The sequence below is a fragment of the Sebastes fasciatus genome, chromosome 1 (genome assembly GCF_043250625.1).
Source record: "Sebastes fasciatus isolate fSebFas1 chromosome 1, fSebFas1.pri, whole genome shotgun sequence".
Classification (NCBI taxonomy): Eukaryota; Metazoa; Chordata; class Actinopteri; order Perciformes; family Sebastidae; genus Sebastes; species Sebastes fasciatus.
In genome coordinates this window covers 1,890,324-1,911,484 of record NC_133795.1, presented here as the reverse complement: position 1 = coordinate 1,911,484, position 21,161 = coordinate 1,890,324, and the positions used below count along the sequence as shown (strand labels likewise).

Below are 21,161 nucleotides of genomic sequence, written 5' to 3'. Positions count from 1 at the left end.
CTTCTTTATTAAATCAACTTTCTTTAACATAATTATTTCAACATAAATAAAGTGATGACGTCTTAATTGATTCGGCAGAGATACATAATATAACCTCTTTTTTTGTAACAACTTGATTTACTATAATAGTGATATTGTGGCTAAATAAATGTAATTTATAGTGTTGTTAGATTCCCGTTAATACAGGTGCAGGCCTCCCGTTGTGTGCGTCAAGCGGGAGAGCAAATAGGTTTTTGACCGCAGTGAAAATGGTTTTTTTGAAAGGCTAAACGTTAACAAATGTGGATTAAAGCAGAATATCTTGTTAGATTTAGCTATTAAGTAGCAAAAAATATACCTTTTTAAATAGTTTTATAGACAGACTTTTGTAAATGATCCAGTAATGCCGGATAAACACGACACGAGAATCAAGCCGATTTTGGACCTAATTCCTCCCGACAATCGTCAGTAAAGCCCTGATAGTTTGATGGTTCTAAAGATGATCTTTCCAGATGTTACTGTGGTGTGAGGTATGTTAACAGTGTTTTTTACATCCCCGGTCAGCTCTGAAGTCCATCCTGGCCGCACCGATTTCAAATCGTAGATATTAAACATGTTCAATATTTACGATGGGATATCCTGTTGTGTGTGGGGAACCCAGAGGTCAGACGATGACGCGGTCACGTGGGAAAGAACGATAGAGAACAAGCTGACTGAAGCGCCGTCATCGCGGCCGTGGCTAATGCATGAGCTAATGCTAAACGTGAAGCATAAAGTAATAAGATGGAGCTCAGAGATGGAGGACAGACTTGTCGATTTGTTTTAACGTGCCTCCATGACTTCATCCATCCTTCAGGAATTTTCAGTACAAAGTAAAAACTAACATCTCTAATTCTTCCTGCTGTCGTCTGCCATGTTTGTTTACACTAAAGTCACGTTTGATCGTGAGAGATTTTGCGATATTTCCATTTTTATTTAGTGGGGACTGTTGTTGATGAATGAATCTGTTAGTGTGTGCTGTTTTGGCTGTTTTGGCTGTTTTGGCCAAATCGTTGCTCTCCAAACATTACAGGAACAAAACTGTTCAATGTAACACAACATGTCGTTATGTGTGGGCTCTCTCATATTTTACACATCTGTTAAGATTTGAAACATCTTTTAGTGTGGGCCAGCTTTAAGTGTGTTATTTTGATTTTAGTTATACATGAGCAAATCTAATTTGACAACCCACGTTGAGAACCCCTGCTCTACACAGCAGCACCAGCTGCATGAAGCATCTACAGCTCATCTCAAATCTCACACGACTGCTTGTGTTGCCTTGTGGAAAAACAGCTTCTCTGTTTCCTTTTTCTGGTTGGCTGCCTCTGTTTGTCTATCCGTGCTAACATCTCACGGTCGACTCTCTCTGAACGGTTCAGGGGCTCGGCGTGCTGAGCTCGTCGGAGCCCGCGGTATCGGCACTGTCGCGAGCAGACACACTGCTTCTTAGTCTTCAGACTAAATGCTGTTTGTTGTGAGTTCCTGTCACAATTATATCTGCTTTCCCAAGGTTTAATTCCCCCCCACACTTTGGAGACTTTAGAGAACAATCTGAAGCTGCAGCCTGTATATATACAGTACTCACATTTGCATGCAGTACCGTTTTCAACTGTCAAGTTGGGGTTCAGCGAGAGTGCACCGCTGAGTTAACTGATGGGTTTTGATGTTTCTAAATTCCCACTCAGCAAGTCAAACAAAAAAAACAACTTCATAGGATGTTTTTTGTATAAGAGGCACAGTAACACAGAATAACAAGATGAACAATCAAAACAAAGGTTCATGTTAAAGAAATGAAGCCAATCTTTCAGAGCCATGCACGACATGCAAACTACACTATTAAGGTTTAAGGTTCTTTTATTTTTTACGCTGGCGTACGGAGGACGAGCGGAGGACTCTCACAGCCTGAGGGGAGAAGCTGCTCTGTAGTCTGCCGGTACGACAGCCGATACTTCTGTATCTGACGTACTCAGATCCTTTACTTCAGTAAAAGTAAGAATACAATAGTCTAAAAAATACTCCATCACAAGTAAAAGTCCTGATTTCAAATTGTCAGTTAAGTAAAAGTGCAATAATATTATCAGCAGAATGTACATGAAGTATCCAAAATAAAGTCTCCTTTCACAGTGTTACATTATTATAGAATATTATTACAAAACCGTTGCTATGTATAGCAGACCGTTGCTATGTATAACAGACCGTTGCTATGTATAGCAGACCGTTGCTATGTATAACAGACCGTTGCTATGTATAGCAGACCGTTGCTATGTATAACAGACCGTTGCTATGTATAACAGACCGTTGCTATGTATAGCGGACTGTTGCTATGTATAACGGTCCGTTGCTATGTATAGCAGACCGTTGCTATGTATAACAGACTGTTGCTACGTATAGCGGGCCGTTGCTATGTATAACAGTCCGTTGCTATGTATAGCAGACCGTTGCTATGTATAACAGACCGTTGCTATGTATAGCGGACCGTTGCTATGTATAACGGTCCGTTGCTATGTATAGCAGACCGTTGCTATGTATAACAGACTGTTGCTACGTATAGCGGGCCGTTGCTATGTATAACGGTCTGTTGCTATGTATAGCAGACCGTTGCTATGTATAACGGTCTGTTGCTATGTATAACGGTCTGTTGCTATGTATAGCAAACCGTTGCTATGTATAACGGTCCTTTGCTATGTATAACGGTCCATTGCTATAACGGACCGTTGCCATGTATAACAGATTGTTGCTATGTATAACAGACCGTTGCTATGTAATGCAGACCGTTGCTATGTATAACAGACCGTTGCAATGTATAACAGACCGTTGCTATGTATAGCAGACCCGTAGTTCTGATGTCGGTCTCTGGAGGACCGTTTTTTTGGTGTCAAATTATTGATTTCTTAAGTTAGTATCGGTGTAATAAGCGGGATAATGTACAGACAGTGAGTCATTGTTGTGAAACAATAAAACCCCTTCAGGGCGATATAAGTTGATTTCACAATAATAACCGGCTTGCTGTAAAGTATTTCTGATTCTGATTCTAACTACAACCACACAGGGCTCTTCAGCTTGTCCCCGTAGGAGACAGATCGTCTGACTGGAGAGAGTTTATATGAAATGTTTAACATCTGTGCCTCCATGCTCTGATTCTTTCACTGCAGCACGCCGCTGGGAGGAGCTTCTCGTCAAGGTCAGGGGTCAGTGAAAGGAAGCAGTGCGAGTCGGTCACCTCAGACTGTGTGAGCATGCAGTAGCTGGAACTGACAAAAGCACAGTTCACTCTGAGTGAACAACAAAAGGGACATTCAGGTAAAACTAACCCGCTACACGAGAGGATGACTCAGCGTCTAACATCCACACAGAGTCAGCAGTATTATTAGTGGTGTCATGCTGCGTACATCGAGGGTTAACAGCCACAGCGGATCATTCCCGTTGCATGCACAGTGACCGAGGTGCTCACAACAAAAACACCACCAAGACAGGAACAAAAAATCAAAAACAACTCAAACTACAGAGAGACAGAAACAGTGTTCAGAGAGAACAACGTAAAGTCAGAGGACAGCTCGGCATCAGATGCGTCCTACTTACTTCCATATTGCTGTCTAGTGATCCTGCACTGCTGCGTCTCCCACGCTTGCCTGCCCAGAACATGTAACATGACAGATTAGACACGCCTGGTTAACACGGGAAGGTGCACACATCCCTTCTGTCTAGTTCGGAGGTGGGGGGGGGGGGGGGGGGGGGGGGGGCGCTAGCACCCTAAGGTGACGATAGTGGCACATGGCTATAAGCTAGCAGCAGACTGGCAGAGGGAGGCCAATAAGGACTACAGGAAAGGGAAGAAGCAAGGCTCTGCTACAACTCCACAACAACAACGCTAGCCTCTGGGATCACTCAGTCTGGAAGATTTCTACACAGCTGGCAGGAGACCCATTAAAGGGAGACTCCGGTAATATAGCATTTCACATCCATCGAGTTGAAAGACTCACAAGAGACACATTTTAATAAAGAAGGGCCAAAACCGAGATATCCTGAATGTTAGTCCCGAGTATGACTCACCAAAAACAACTACATTTGCCATAATGCACCCAAATAATAGATTCTAATAGACGCTCTCCTTCTGGTAAATGTCCACAGTTTTCAAACTCCCCGCTTCCACTTTCTAATGAGACTTTCTGTTTGTAGTCTCTATTTTTTTTGTAGTCTCTAAGCCCAAGCGATGGTCACTATGACATCATCAGGGTTATTTTCTTAGGCCCCGATTACACTGAGACGCGTCACTAGAAACGTTGTTCTTCTATGGTACAGAGAGCCTACCGTGCACTTAGATAAAAGATCAAATATTATCAGGTCAACTTTTCAGCCCCGTGCGCGTAGTTGCGCCACTCGTCGATGTCAGAGTTAGCCCAGGCAACCAATCAAATCAAGCAAGAAGCGGGCTTTACTACTTTACCACGTACTTCCTGTTTTGATGCCGGTATATGTGGCTAGCTGTTGGACTGCGAGAGAGCTGCGGAGTATGTGAGAGGGAAGGGTGAATTCACATCTCACGTCATGATATCACGACGGATTTCTTTTTGAAGCGGTAATGCCTGTAGTGACACGTCTGCGTGATCAGCCCCGTACATTTGACAAAGCTCCTCCAGAGCTACAGAAAACATTGTACAACTATTTTCACATGCTGAGTAGCACACGTTCTCCCTCAATACTGGACCAGTTTCTAATATTGTTGTCCCCATTAGTCACTTTGGAAAATAGGGTCCAGGTTGAAAAATACAGATGTTACCCTTTTAATGTAAGTCACTTTTACGTGATCAAAAACAATCTTTATTTCAACTGAGTGATGCACAAACAGCTCCTAAAGTAAATATAAGCCTCCAACATCCAGTATTGGTTGGGCTCTACTGTATAAAGACTGACACTAACATGCGTCTCATTCAAACAGCGTCCACTCGTCTGAACCCTGCTGAGGTCACTGAGTGTGTTTGAGTGTTAGAGGCGACTCCCTACACTCCCTACACTCCCCGCCTGAATCAACCGCACAACATTAATTCCTCTTACCGCTAAGACGCTCAAATTGATCACACTGACCTACATACTCTAGCGCTGCCTCCCCCCCCCCACCAGGCAGGATTATTGGTTGATAGCCTCTAGTAAATTACACCTGGGCCCATTAGCACAACACCCATCTCTACCTCCTCGCTCCACCGGCTCCGCGGCTCAGAGGGTGTGTTCGCTAAGACACTCTGCATCGACAGGTCAGTCGCCGTGGCTACCGGTATCCTGCCAGCGTCCAGCTCAGGGTATACACGCTCTACTTTGTCTAGCAGAGGGATGAGACAGTGCGTTACCATGGCAACCCCTGATTTTTTTTACCTGCGTCTGAGAGGTCACGTAGCGAGCTGCTGAGGGCGCTCCTCTTCAAGCCTTCACCGATGGCGTAGCTGTCGTCGAGGCTCGCTCGGCTCAGGTTGCCGTTGCCCGTATCCTTCTTCAGCCCTGAACTCTGGGACATGCTTGGCCTCACCACCCCCTTCTGCTTCTCCAGCTCCGCTGGGCAGGAGAAACACATAACACAGCGTTAACCTCTCTTATAATAATGATGTTAGTAATGATAATTGTTGAGCACAGATACGTAGAGAAGAATATGAAACTCACACTCTATCCGGTACTTCTCCATCTCCTGGACTTCAGCGATAGATTCTCGCAAATCGTCGGTGAACTTTTTGCGGTCCTGAGGGTTGGGTGCGTTGAAGTTGATGAGGACTTTGATGTCAGCTCCGGGAATGGCCGAGGTCAGGCGGACTCCGTTGGGATAATCTAAAGAGTGACGATATCAACACTTTAACCTCACAAAACAGACAGATCTCCAGGAAGAGTCCACAGAAATTAGAGTTGTTTCAATAACAGACAACACTTCTCATGACATTAAGGTGTCAGTAAGCTTCAAACAAAATGCTCGTTGAACACTGAAACCTCCTCCCTCCCAACACGTTGTCACTCCCAACTCATCGCTTCAAACTGTGACGCTCTAGGTAACCCTCTAGCGTCCGTTTTGGATGCGTCAGGAACGGCGTGGCAGTTTCCGCTTGTTACATGCATACAGTCTCTTTTCAAAATAAACTTCCAACATAGGTTTACTTATGCAACATAACTACTTGGTCAGGTTTAGGAAAAGATTGTGGTTGGGGTTAAAATAAGTATGTAAAATGTAATGAGTACGTTTGTTGCATAAAATACCTCAGGCTGTTCTCATATACCGTTCGTAGCTATACCTATGAAAAGTTATGCACTTTATTTGTAATTCATGGATATCCCATCAAATCAATTCATATGTAATCATGAACCAGGAAGTATAAATTTAAAAACAACATTTAAATTTAAAAACAATATTTAAATTTAAAAACAACAATGCTATGCAACTATGGCTCATCGATCTGACCTGTGACTCAAAAGCCTTGGAGTGTGAATATTCTGAACAGCCATAAACATTTTTGCCTTTAGACGTGTTTTCGTACAAACTAGTTGTTTCAAGCACACTGACATCTTTATAAAGAGCTCACACAAAAGTCTCTGTGCCACTTACACTGATTCTCAAAGAGCAGCACTTGCATGCCATAAAGTGAGAAGGACTGCCGAAAGCTGTACGTCACAGAGTTCTTCTTCTTTTGGAAAATTTTAGTAACCTGTGGGAAAAAAAAGCAAGTGGTTTTAGACTCTTTCAGTGAATGCCCAGTGAGTGTGTTCTCAATGTGCTGGAAGAATAACGTCTGACATCCTCACCACTAGCAGGTCGTTAAAGAGGAAGATCTCCCGCTGGTGGACGCCCAACTTCTGTGGTTTGTTGGGGTCGGGTACCTCAAAGAGTCTGCAGTAACAGACCAGTCTCCGGTGAGGTAAGGACAGCACCTGCACACACAACACAGCATCATTACCTACTATAAAAATATATATATAAACTTATTGGGGCTGTCAAAGTTAATGCGATAACAACGCGTTAATGCAAATTTGTTTAACGCCACTAAAAGTGTTATCGGTGCCTCCCTACGACACATCTATTCCATACAGCCTTTGGGTATTTTACAAATATTTCCATTCAACACTAAGACGAAGATGACAGAGAGAGTGATACTCACACAGCCCAGACCGTGGTGTAACGAGCCAATCTACGGAGAGCGAAACACATACAAGAGTCATTTCACAGGGATCAGTGAACACATACGGGAACTATTAAATTCACGATACATCAAAGAAAAGACGTTAACGTTCGACAAGAAAAATGGACCAAATCTAAAATCAGGAAAACTAGTTTTATGGATCACAGAACAAACATCTATGTGCTCGTCACAATCCGTCTTCTAATGTTGTGTTTCCAATGTGCACGTCAGCCTTTACCATCATGACATCGTCAAGGTCCCTCGGACTCCTGCTGATTTGTGTGGAGTTAGTTTGATGACGGGCATCAATGGACGGAAAGTTTTGAGTAAACACCTTCACGATTATATGGCACGAGGCCATTTATCTCATTTATTATTACGCTGCTTGTCAGACGGGCACTTTTTCCCGGCGGGCTCTTAGGGGGCAAAAGACATATTACAGTCATTCAGCATGAAGGTCTCCGGCCCCGAAGAATCGATGAGTCACACGGCGAAGAAAGTAGGTTCAGGGTAAAGAATGCTCTTTCATTCCTTTTCGTTTATAGAGAAATGTTGGCCGTGAATAAGCCGGCGCTCTCTGTGACGGCTCAGAGGTACATTGGGTAATTTAGCTCCTGCAGGCTGCGGTTAGATTCAGCTCCTGAATGGAGGGTAAGATAAAAGTGGTCACACTCGTACGTGCGGCAGCCCAAGGGCAAACTCACCGGCTTCTTTCCAACAATGAGTTTCTCCACTTTCTGAACCTGGGACACGTGGTCCTCGTTAGTCTTGAGCTCTCGCTTGCGAATCCGCTCATATATCCCCACCAGCATCTCTCGGGGGATGTCTTCCCCATCATCCACTCCTGTCAGAGGATGAGAGAGAAGAGAGAGAAGGATTAATGATTAATTCAGAGATTTACCAGAGTTGATGAACCCCTGAATTTACTTACATACTGCCGCGTTGCACATATTTCTCACAGAAATGTCCTTCTAGCTCTCTGAGGACAAACATTTCTCCTCCACTCAATACTGTACTTTAATTACTGACACTCCAATAGGCAGAGAAATGAGTTAGCCATGCCACAAAGCTCCTGCTAATACCCTCGAAATCTGTTGAGGGCAACTAAAAAAAGTGATTTGCCTCAACAGCAAAGCTTTCTTGGCCATGACTTCCAAAAAAAAAAGATAAATACTTTATTGACACGGCCATTAATCGAGGCAAAAAGCGTGCACAAAACTCAATTTGAGATGAATATTTATCCTTGGAGTGGCACAGTAGCGTCTGAAGATAACAGACAGTAAGCTGGACGTGGTGCAGGACGGGAGGACAAAGTACCTCGAAGGTTCTTAACAAAGTCCTCCAGCTTCATCTTCCTCTCGGGCTTGACGTTGGGGCTGTACATGTCTGTGTTGAGGAGGATGATGGCGAAGGCCAGGATGAAGATGGTGTCGGGGTTCCTGAACTGTCGCACCACGCCGGGGTTGCAGATGCAGTAGCGTTGGCTGCGGAGAGGATGTCAGACATAGAAAAGTTAAATTAATATTGGTGAACATGAGCGACTCTCTCTCAAAGCCAGAAACCAGACAGGTACGTCTCAAACTTGTGATGTCATCACGTATAAAAGTATAAAGTCTGGAGCTGCTCCATAGACAATGAATGGGAGACTGATTTTGTGGGCAGCTTTGTTTCCATAAATACGTCCGAAAATGATTTAAAAAAATTTAAAATGCCCCAAAATGAATGTCTGAAAATGTTTTTTTTTTTTTTTTTTAATTAAAAATGTCCAAAAATGATTTTATCCTGTTTTATTAATTAAATATGTCCAAAAATGAACATGTTTAAAAATAATTTCATCCTGTTTTTTTTTTTTTTAATTAAAGACGTCCAAAAAATGTGTCTGAAAATGATTTCATTCTGTTTTAAATTTTTTTTAAATGCCCCAAAATTAACGTCTAAAAACGATTTTTGTTCAAAATAGTTTTTTTAATTAAAAATGTCAAAAAATGATTTCATCCTGTTCTGAATTTAAGTTGTACCAGAACACAGTACTAACAGTACTAACAGTACTAACAGTACTAACATCACCATTAAGGGAGATCATCAGTATGAAGACTTTCCTTTATGGTAAAATAAATCAGTAACCTTCCTGTTAGTTCTACTCGTGAGCAGGAATATCGATATTGATATTGATATTGAACTCTCCACTGTCTGAGCTGTGGTCACATATAATATTTAAATAATGCTTCACAGCCTCGAGTCAAAAGAACAACGATTCAGTACCACCGACGGCCGACGGCACCGCCTGCAGCCATCAGACGGGCCGTTTCACAGCTCTCTGAGTCACCATTAAGTGAGTCCACGATCATATCTGGACCGGGCTGCAGGCGAGCGCCAGATGATCCGTTATCGTTATCTCCCCGATGTAACAGTGACTGTGCTGTTTACTGAGGCCTGAATGTCCTTCCTCGGTGCTGATCGAAGCTAATTCTCTGTGGGCATGAGAGCACCTTTCTACCGGAGGTTTGGAGGAAATAAATGAGTTACAAACAACATCCATCAGCGGCCCTGAGGGACGTCTCTCCTCAACTTTTTCAAGTAATTTCCTCTAAATTAGTTTCTGCAATGATCTGCTCGAACAAAGTCTGGATTTAAAAATGGCTCTGCGCTGCTGCACTGATGCTCTTAATGCCCGAGAGTGTTAAAGACCTCTGTCACCTCTGTTTTAGAGGGTAATGGTGTTCAGACCACAGACTGTATATAAAGATGGACGACGCGTCTCCTCTTCCTCCCACTGTACAGAAGTGAAGCCAAAATATCTGGGGGGAGGCTGGTGCCGCGGTATCGAGGTCCCGCCCACACACCCCTGCGTTGCGTGGCGGCTGTGTGTTTCCCGCGTTGGGTGTTCACACCAGCTCCGTTTCTGCTGCTGCTGTCAGCCCTTTCTTTCTACATAGAGTTCACCTGTCATAACGGCCATTTCATTTCATTATAAATGTCATTTAGATTTATTTTAGACAGAAAGGTTAAGAAACGTGTGGTAATTTGTAAATAATAGTAATAATCCACAATTAAAACCCCGTACTATATTCATTCATTGAGCTCTGCAAGTCACTGCATGTTCTACAACACTGTCCGGCATATATTTCAGAATAAAAGCCTCGTGTTAACAAATGAAGGAATTCTGTCCACAGAAAAAAACGTTTGAGGGCTTTTATTTTGAATAAAAGCAGGAAGTGTAGATTTAAAAACAAGTCTTCGTCGCTCCAGACGTTCCCGGTGTGGACGAGACTTTATTCATACACGGTATGTTGATGGTATGAACCCGGTACTGATCATCCTGTCACATAATCCTCAGTTTAAATTGATATAAGACCCTACTGCAAAAACATCACATTATTCCTCCTTGCTGAAAAAATGAAATGACTTGTGGTGATTAGTTTGATGATGAAACCATGTGTCTTGTGTCATGTGTTGAGTTTCTCACCTGTAGGCTTCTATCAGCCGCTCAACCTTCTGAGCTTCTCCCTGAACTCTGATGTGAGCCTGGAATTTCCTGAGCGCTTCGTCCAGCTCCATCGCAGAGAAGTCCATCTCATCCACCACACAGCTGGTGAAAAACAAACCACACAATTAGCGGTTAGTGGGAAGATCAGGTTGGATAGGAAAATACACAATCATTTCAAACAGGAAGAACTTGATTGTTCAGGAAAGCTGCATGAGATTCAGGAACGTATAACTGCCTTTAATGTGAGGATTTCAAAACCAACAAAATTCCAGTTTCAGAGACTTTGTTTCCTGCTTTCTGGTGACTTTTAAAGAACGAATATAGCAAAATATGAACTACACTGCAACAGCATTTTTATGTTAAATAGGCCTAATTTAAATTTTATTTGTAATACTCAGGAAAGAAAACTGAATAATTTGCCCCTCTGGCGTGAATTTGTGTCAATCTCTGGCATAAACTAACATTGTTTTTATTCATTTTATTTAAGCTTTTTCTTTCCCTTAGTACTCTCCATTTATTTCTCAATCTCTCACTCACTGAAGGTCCTTTCAGACACAACTTGACAACGCCAAAGTGGCGGGTGTCCTGATGATTTCACCCGCCACTGCCAACAATTTACGGGTGCTAATTTCAGTCCCTGGCCGTAAGCATCTCTTCCACCGAGGGGCCGACATTTGGTGAAGCTCTATTGTCGTCCGGGTGGAAACAGAAGGACTTATACAAGCTATACAGCGCCAGAAACAGGCTGACATAAGGAAAAGGAAAAATGGTGTGAACATTTGTCATAAATCGGGAGAACTGTGACACCGGGAGGAAACCAAGAGAGATGAAAAACGGGAGTCTCCCTGAAAAATCGAGAGGGTTAGCATGTATGACTGCATTCATCAGCTACAGACGGCAACAGCTTCTTGCTAATTTTCACATTCAATATGAAAGAAATATGGCTGCTGACGTCAAGGTAAAAATCTCCAAAATCTATACTTTTCCAGAAGACATCCTTGTTTCAGCTCGATGACACAATTCCTTGTAGACATCATCTAAAGAGTTTCTCTCTCTGTACTAGACTCTCTTTTCCTCCTTTCTTTCCTTCCTTTGAAAAATAAAAACTGTGTGTATTTACAAGACTTTCATCCCCACTTTAACTTTTGATATTTCAGAATGTTTTACTGCATTCTCTTTTACTTGAAGCAGCACTGATAATTTCCACAACAAGCTCAACATCACACACACATTTGACATATTATTACTTGTTACGGTAAAACAGTTTCCTATTTACCCAGTCAGTAGACAGAGAGCAACATTAGCATTGATTTGGAGTCCTGTTTCTGGCAACCGGATGAATGGAAGTGGAATATTCTGTTTTGTTTTGGTGTCCGTCAACTCCTGAGAAAAATATCTGGCTCTTTAGTTACTAAATGCTGCATTCATTTCATCAGCCATCCCTAACTTTGTCTGTCTGTGGTTTGGTGTTGGACAAGTAGCGTACAGTGAGTTTATCAGAGCCTGCTGCTGGAAAGGACTTTCATAAGAGCAGCAAGGCTGAACCAGAAACGACGACCTGAAAGATACTAAAAAGCTCCGTAGAGCCGAGGTTAACTACAGAGTCAGTGATCATTCTTTGTGGGTTTGTCACATTTCAAGATATCGATTAGTGCAGCTTGAATGCAGAACTTTTACCTTGAGTTTCCACCGTGATATTGACACTTCTACTTAAATAAAGGACTTGAGACCTTTTTTTTTTCGACGCTGAAGAGAGGAGTGTGACTCGGCGCTCCAGAGCCCCGATACCTTGATGCCTCGCACGTCAGGATTTATAGACGTTTTCTCAAGGAGGCCTTTAGATAGGCCCGTCAAACTGACACTGACGGACCTCTCCTGGCCTTATCCTCCACTGAATCTCAATGGGCTCTGATTGTGCTGCTGGTGTGTGTGCTTCAAGTGTGTTTCAGATAAGTCTGTCCAGTCTGAAGCATAAAGTAGAGGCGCTGTTTGAGAATCACTTCTGGAAAATGCTGAAGATCTTTAGGACTCCCTTTGCCCATTAAAAGCTAGGGTTGGTAGTGTTCTTCAAATGCATTTTACTAATTACATCCCGACAGCAAGCAATAAATCAAATGCTCTGACAGAAAAAACGAAAAAAATCTCGGTATCTGTGGCTGCTGTAGGACTGTAATAACCCGTCAATCATTATTAGATGGACTACCTACCTGTGTGAACTCTACCTGGGCACTCATTGTGAGTCTTCCACAAGCTGCTAGCTTGACAGCTGTGAGTACTGACAACAGTCATGTTCGTTGTTTACCGTAAGCATCTTATCCAATTAACGCTATCGGTTAAAACGGTTAAAAGAAATATTAATAATGAATTAAAAAGCTGAGAAAAACTCGTCAGTTTAAGGAGAAAAGCTGGTCCACCTTAACAGCCCACCTTAAGAGGCGGAGCTGGAGTTGCAGGATACGGGAAGTTGCCTCCGGTGTGTATAAACTGAACACACACTGCTTCACTTACGTTCACAGCTAGAACGCCACCGACAACCTCACACTCCCCGCCAACAGACACACACACGGTCTGTCGGAGACTCGCTAAAGTTACTCAGACTACGTGTGCGGCGGCGGCGAGCACAAAGCCTCCGGCAATGCTAGAGCTGCTAACGTAGCACAAACACACACACTGTTTGTTGGACACTCACTAAAGTTACTCCGGGCAGACACACAGCAGACAACCTGCTAAACTAAACTAAATGTGCCGTGGAGACTTTTACTGGGAAAGTGGCTGCATGTCCGCGACACTACACGCAGCATCGTAGCTGCTAAGTTAACGCTCCCGGACGGTGAACTGGGGACTCCCGTCAACCAATATCTGTTGTGCTCCTGCAGCTGGTACACCGCTGTATGCGAGGCTCAAATCTTGTCGGTTAACAGTTAATAATCGGTTAACGAGGGTCGGTTATTGGTTAAGAAAATGTTTCAAAATTAGCATCCCTATTTCACACGGGACGCGAACAGCGGTCTCCTGGTCGAATAACGCCGCGGGTGGGTTTACATTGGAGTTAGTTGAAAGCCCGGTTCGTCACATACTGTTGCTAAAGGGCGCCTCTGTGCGTCGAGTTGAGTTGGGAGTGAGAACAGGTTGGATTTAAGGACTTTTGGAGCTAGTGCTGCTAGCTACTTTCATTGGAAAAGAGTTGTCAACACTGGGCTGGGTATATAGGTTGGATAATTTGTAAAATCCAGCGTACTCTTGCTGGTTTCTCAACATTACCGACCCTAACCTTGAAAAGGACTGAAGAGTATAAATGGAGTCGTTTATCTGAGTATGTTTATCTGAGCATCACAGCAATTTCCTGAGTGGATTCTATTTCTGTTTATTTCCTGGATGTAACTGGAGTCATTACGTCGTACTCAGAACCTCCAAAGACTGTTTGAATGAGTGAAGATTGCAAGCTGGCGACCGTATTTACAACTAAATGATGATTTATGTTCCAGGGAGGAAGATAAAATATAGATAATATAAATGTACCTTTATAGTTAAGAGTTGAGGCAAAATGATCCATCTGCACATACAAGTAACGTCAAAGAGTACAAAAGATGCTGCAAACTCACTCGAGGACATCTCGGTTGAACTGTTTCTGTCTGTTACCCAGGAACTCGCCAATCATCTGCCTACTCAAGCCTTTCCTCTGGAGCAGGAAGTGGGCCACACCCACCGGAGTGTCGGGAACAAAGTTCCGCTCGATCAGATACTGGATGCCTTTTTCTGGTTTCCTGGAGACACAGGAGAGGGTAGAGAGAGAGAGAGAGAGAGAGAGAGAGAGAGAGACAAGATGGGAAGTAGTGAGGACAGAAATCCAAAATCTGTTGATTATAGCGCTGCACGTCTGCCTCTGGCCAAATGTGTGTCAGATGAGGGACAGGATTTATGTAGGCAGGCAGGGAGGAGGTGGAACGGGATGAGCTACTTTTCTCTGCTGTGTTGATCACAAATGATTAAAAGGAACTTAATGTCCGGCTCTGGAAGAAACCAAATCCACAATCAACTATGATTAAATGGAATCACACAGGCTCAGATGAAGCGGAGCAGAATGAGTCCCAGGCTTGTTAAGTAGAACGGACAGATAGTCGCGTTTCAATCAACATCGCTGCTCATTTATCGTGCATAAGAGTTTCATGTTGGCTTCTACAACAAAAGTAATCTAATTTACAGAACCTCATCTGGCCCTCATTGGGTGTGTGATGTGTGATCGTGTGATTCTGAGGCTTAAAGGTACAAGCGATGTTAACGGATCTTGTGTAGTGGAGTGTACATACTTGTTGAAGAGGTTGAGGCCGATGCGGTAGTGCCTCTTGCGGATGATGTCGTTACTGAACGCAGGCGAGTCCCAGCTGTTGCGTGTCTCTTTGTGGTACGTCTGCTTGCTGAGCGTCTGCTCCCTCAGGCTGTCCCTGGACGAGGACTCGGAGCTGCAGTTGATGGTGTCGTTGGAGTTGGATGTGCTGTTGATGCTGTCGTTGTCGCCGTCGGAGAAGTCGGACTCCGACTTGCTCTGCCGGTTCGCGGTGCCGTTGATGGCCAGGTGGGCCTCCAGCTGCCGCGGCCGATGGCGGGTGGCGTCCTCTTCTCTGGAAGGCCCTCGAGGCGGCAGGCTGTGGCCGACATGTTTGGGGCTGCTCTGCTGGTTGCCGAGGCTCCGGTCATAGGCGTTCTGTCTCTTCAGGGAGCTGCGGTCGGAGCGATCGCTCAGCTCCACCGAGCTGTCGCTCGGAGGCTCGATGGTCAGTAAGGGAAGGTGGTCTACCCGCAAGCGCTGCTCTTGGCACTCCAGAGATGGCGTACTGCGGCAGCTGGTGTCCGTGTCCCCTTTTTCATCCTTATGAGCCAGCGACCAGTAGTCCTGGGAAGAGTTGAGGGATCGCTGACGCAAGTCCGATTCGGTGCTGGAGGGTCGGTCCACAGATTGAGACAAGGGCAGCGGCGGTGACAGTTCTTCCTCGTCGATGTAAAGGGTGACGTCGCTGTAAGATGCCGTCATCTCGTCCAGTTTGCGGTGATCTGAAGTGCTGTGGGAGGGTTTCACCTGGCAGCTGACCTCCCTGTCCATGTCCTGGTGGCCTCTCCCCGGCTCCGACTGGTTGTCGTCACCGTGCAGACTGCGACAGTTTAGAGCATCGTCTATGGACTCGGCTAGAGACTTGACCTGCCTGGAGAAGGCGTCTTCTAGCTCTGTGATGGCGTCCGTGAAGTCGCTCTGTGTCGTGGGCGTCTTGGCCTGCACGCCCATCTCCCCGCCGTGCTCCGACTGCACCAGCGCACCGATTTTGGTGCCGTCATCTGTTAGCGAGACCTGCTTTCCCTCGAAGTACGAGCTGTGGACTTTTTCAGGTCCTTCAAAGGAAAACTGCATTCTCATATTGGATAGGACGATCCGTCTGGACATACGGTTCTCAGACATAGAACTTCTAAGACGCTCAAAGTTCTTGTTCATCTGGTACTGGCGGAAGGCTGTCTGGATGGTGCGAGCTGCATGCCGGGTTATGAAACGCCCACCATATTTACGCTCTAGCATCTCCACCTGCAGGTAGAGTAAAAACAGTTAGTGTCAGAAATGCATCTGAGAAACAACTGGGACCCGTCTACATAGTCCATTACTGTAGCAGCGTTCTAATGGCAGCCTAACCTTGAAATGTTCTCTGTAATGGGACAACTGGTGAAACAGTGACGATGAACACAGACAGTATTCTGAAAGGTGCTGTAATTTGGATTTTATTGGATGTGATACTTCATGCAGAATCTTTTTAGTAGTGGAAACTGCTTATATGGATCAAAAAGGGTCTTTTCATACATGACAACACATGAAAAAGCATTTTAAAACATTTGGAGTATCACTTAAAATCTAGAATCTAAAAAAATTCACTCTGGAATAAAAGCTTGTTTTCACCTGGATACAAAAGTAAGACTGTCTATTACCTTTGGAAACATGAATTAGACAGAATGAAGAACGGTTCTGCTGTCTTATCTGCTTTCCCTCTGCCTTAAAAAACTCAACAAGAGTGGTGATGGCATTTAAAAATAGCTGTAATTAAGGGTTTATTAGACTCCAATAGACCCCCAGAGAAGATGGATAATGTTGGATTGTGATGGGAAGCCAGTTTGACTGATAAACTGGTAATGGCCCAAATAATGATGCTCTTGGAAGAACAAACCAAAAACAAGATTTAAAGAACAAATCTGATTATAGTTGAGGACAGTGTACACTGAACTAAGTGATATACCTAGAGTATAATGAGGACGGTGTCCATCAGCCCCACCCTCTCTGTCAGCCCTGTGCTTTTACTCACTGACCCAGTTTTCCAGCCATGGACTCACGGAGCAGACTGACACTAATCATGTTTCCCTCCCTGCACCATGCGAAGGCCGACGAGGCCATGCGGACTCAAACCTGCCACCAGGGACACGGACCATGACAGTGAGTCTCACTCCAACAGGCTACAACTTCCACTGCCTAACAAGAGGGCCAGAATGTCCTTCCCAACCGGACACAGCTGATGGCCACAAGGCCAAACCACACTATTATTATTATTATATGACTTCTATTTGACCACCATGAGGAGCTCCAGCCTGACTACTATGGAGGATGGAACCTGCCAAAATAAAAATAAATAAATGAATAAATAAATAAGTGACTCGATAAACAAATAAATGTCATTAAATATAGAAAAAATAATTAAAAAAAATAATTAATTCATTGATAAAATGTGACATAAATTGATATTTCTTTTTTTAATTTGCTTCATTATTTATTTTTCTTCATATAAATTACCTCATTTATGTACTTTTATGTTTAATTTTCCCTTTTATTAATTTATGTATTTATTTTTATTAATTTTTAAATGTATTATTTTTGCATTTATGTATTTTTTTAATTTATTTTTGCATCTATTATTTATTATTGCATTTATTTATTTATTTTTAATTTATTATTTATTTCATTAATTAATTTTCCATTTATCATTTACTTCTTATTTATTTTTGCATTTATTTATATATTATTTATTTTTATTTTTGCATTTATTATACTTTTTAATTTATTTTTGCATTTACTTTTTTTATTCATGTTATATACAGTATATATATATATTTTTTATTTATGCACGATTTTACGACCGGGCGGATTATTATTACACAGAGTAATTTGTCTCATTGTTACAGTAATGTAAAAGTATTGATTAGTGTAGCTTTAATGATTTCAAGCAACAAAAAAAGTATTTCATATTTTACATGTGACTTTGCATACATATCCTATATCATGATTAGGGCTGTCAATAGATTAACATATTTAATCATGATTAATCTCACATTTTTTATCTGTTCAAAATGTACCTTAAAGGGAGATTTGTCAAGTATTTAATCCTCTTATCCACATGGGAGTGGACAAATATGCTGCTTTATGCAAATGTACGTATATATTTATTATTGGAAATCAATTAACAACACAAAACAATGACAGATATTATCCAGAAACCCTCACAGGTACTGCATTTAGCATAAAACAATATGCTCCAATCATAACATGTCAAACTGCAGCCCAACAGGCAACAACAGCTGTCAGTGTGTCAGTGTGCTGACTTGACTATGACTTGCCCCAAACTGCATGTGATTATCATAAAGTGGGCATGTCTGTAAAGGGGAGACTCGTGGGTAACCATAGAACCCATTTACATTCACTGATCTGGAGGTCAGAGGTCAAGGGACCCCTTTGAAAATGGTCATGTCAGTTTTTCCTCGCCAAAACTTAGCGTAGGTTTTTAGAGCGTTATTTAACCTCCTCTTCATATGATGCCAGTATCTTCACTCTAGCTTTAAAACTGAGGTCGCTACGAGGTAAAAATCACAAGAAATTAGTGCCGTTAAAATAAATTTGCGTTAACTTTGACAGCCCTAATCATGATATTTATCTATTGTCATCATCAATATTGAGATATAGCTTCAAACACATCACCCAGCCCTATATTAATTACAGGTGGAAGTTGTCTTAGTGTGTATCCCCCCCCCCTCACCTGCTTGTCCTGAAGGTCTGACGAGAGCTCATAGCTCTCTGACAGCGAGCGGGACCGCTTGATGGCCTCCTCCTCTGCCTGCTTACGTAGGATGGACTGGGAGTGCTGGAGTTTGGGCCGGCGGGGCCGCAGGTGGCCGGGCAGCAAGATGTGTCCGTAGAGCTGGCTGTCCAGGTGGTCGGGGCCGCCGAGCCCACCGCTGTGGGTCACTGGGATGCAACTGTAGCCGCCGCTGGGGTCCACAGAGGCGCCCACCTCGCTGCCTGCAGCATCACCTTCCACACTGCAGAAACACACAGAGAGCACACCGGGTTAAGTTTCCTGAACACTGCTCTGTGATTCAGCAAGAAGCACGTGACAGATGGAAAAAGTGAACTTTGATCCCGCTGGCGGGGTATAAATGTGACGGAGAGAATTTATAGCAGCAGTCTGAGTCGCACAACGCAGGAAATACCTCATGATAAGTCATCGTAATCAGCTATAAGACTGATACGAAGAAACTAAATACCTATGAATAAATTATAAATACCAGCATAAGGCACAACAAACAGTGAAAGCACAGTATCAGCAGCTCAATCTTTCAGTAAAAACACACAATGTCCACACTGATTAAAGCGTTAAAGCGACTGCAGCGGCTGAATGTCAACCACAGATCTGTTCACTTCCTCCACACCTTCCACTGTTGTGTGATTATAGAGCACTGTGTTCTGGTTCTTGGACCCAGTTCAATAACTTTGAGGAATCAAAGCTAGTTTTTACTGGAAGAACAGAACAAAAACAGAAAGCTGATACGACAGTCTGCTTTTTAAAATGTGTGTCAGATTACAAGTTGTCCCCTCTCCAGAGACAGACTCTTTGATTTTTAGAGAAGTTAAAGCCTTTTTCTTTTTACAGAAGCAGAACTGGATGCCAATATAAGAACACTATAATGCACATTATGTAGAGACATTTTAATGAAATGCGTCAGAAGCCGGCTCAGCAAAGAGGAGTTGCTGATGTCAGAACAAGGAAGGCACCTGAATGTGTCCTTAACCAAAGTGAATACATATTTTAAGTGATGACATCACAGTGATAGCTGTGAATCATGTAATAATAAGCTGCTCAGATTACTACACATCACACCCAAAACACAGATGAGCTTTAGAAACATTGGATCCTACACTTCCCATAATGCATCTTGATATGTGGCTCTTTGATAACACCATGTTTACAGTTTGTGACTCAGGCTTTCTGTTAACAATGTGTAGTCTCCAAGCACAAACTGAGATAACTGACCCCGATGACGTCATCGTCCCTCAGAGCCACAGAAGACATTATGGGACTGTTTTCACCGGCTGAGTGGGCAGGCAGCCTCGAGACTAGTGAAATTAGAATTACTGTATGTGTAAAATCAGCAGAGTGCCCCTTTAAATACCTTCAAGATAAACATATGTCATAATAATATTGATCCAATATTGCAATAAAGCAGTCCTGCTCACAATGGTCTATTACAACCATGGATATTAGAGTTATACTACAACTACGGTGGCAAAAACTCTGACGGCTGACAAATTTATCATCTTACTGTATATCCTCTAAAGACTAATAAACATATAGTATAAATGCATTCCCAGATAAGATGAGAAGTTATGGCTGAATCCCCGTAGTCCATTATCAACATTAGTTTGTGGTAAGGTATATATACTGTAAGGTGTAGATATTTATAAGAATATAAATAACAAAAGAATACAGCAAATATATATTCCCTTAAAAATGAGTCAGTCTTCAGGTTTTGATTTGAAATCAACATATGATCAAATATGGCAAAATAGCACAGAAATATATACATATAAACATAGAGAAATTATAAGAAATAAAAAAAAGAATTGAGTATGTAAAAATGATATTAATTACAATTAATTAATCAACAATAAATATGGGAAAATAGAAATAAGAAATATGTCAAATATGTACACTACAATATGCAACAACAGTTTAAATAATAATAAAAATGTGGAAAAATGGGTGTGTAAAAATGCAAAAAATAGAATAAATAAATGAGACGATTAGTTTAAATGTACAGTATAAATAAATAAATGCAGAGTAAACCAGTATATTGCAACATAGAATTATTGCACAAAATCATTGTACTCAGTCAGTAATGCACAGTTGAAGAATAATATATATATATATATATATTTGTTCAGCAACTGCAGAATGTGCATTCGTGCATCGCAACATTACCCACAATTCCTCTGTGAAAAGACCTCACTGACACAGAGTCGACCAACATGAGGAGAGAGCTGCGTTTAATCCACTTCTAGCTCTCGAGGTGGAAACCAGACTGATTAATGCTTGTTGTACTTTCTTCATTGATTAGTTGCACACGGCTGTCAGAAAGCAATAAGTGCACCGAGTACGTGCCTATCGTAGCCTCTGACCTTGTACCAACAGAACAGTCCATCAGTCTCAGAG

At 42.7% G+C, this 21,161-nt stretch overlaps 1 protein-coding gene across 16 annotated transcripts in view; it reads right to left on the bottom strand.

Moving 5' to 3' along the window:
* Window positions 1-21,161, bottom strand: part of iqsec1b (IQ motif and Sec7 domain ArfGEF 1b) — a 224,462-nt gene that overhangs the window by 4,080 nt on the left and 199,221 nt on the right. For 14 of the 16 annotated variants that reach the window (XM_074629384.1, XM_074629560.1, XM_074629729.1 and 11 more), the window contains 12 exons: window positions 18,708-18,990; window positions 14,961-16,222; window positions 14,256-14,417; window positions 10,633-10,755; window positions 8,484-8,650; window positions 7,871-8,010; window positions 7,146-7,175; window positions 6,793-6,918; window positions 6,596-6,695; window positions 5,668-5,829; window positions 5,386-5,562; window positions 3,598-3,647 (listed from right to left, as the gene is read on the bottom strand). In XM_074629384.1, the coding sequence (XP_074485485.1) occupies window positions 3,598-3,647; window positions 5,386-5,562; window positions 5,668-5,829; window positions 6,596-6,695; window positions 6,793-6,918; window positions 7,146-7,175; window positions 7,871-8,010; window positions 8,484-8,650; window positions 10,633-10,755; window positions 14,256-14,417; window positions 14,961-16,222; window positions 18,708-18,990 (2,782 nt within the window). Of the gene's footprint in view, window positions 1-2,720; window positions 3,270-3,597; window positions 3,648-5,385; window positions 5,563-5,667; window positions 5,830-6,595; window positions 6,696-6,792; window positions 6,919-7,145; window positions 7,176-7,870; window positions 8,011-8,483; window positions 8,651-10,632; window positions 10,756-14,255; window positions 14,418-14,960; window positions 16,223-18,707; window positions 18,991-21,161 lie in introns of those variants that run through there. The other 2 variants (XM_074630224.1, XM_074630318.1) reach the window with 2 other exon arrangements.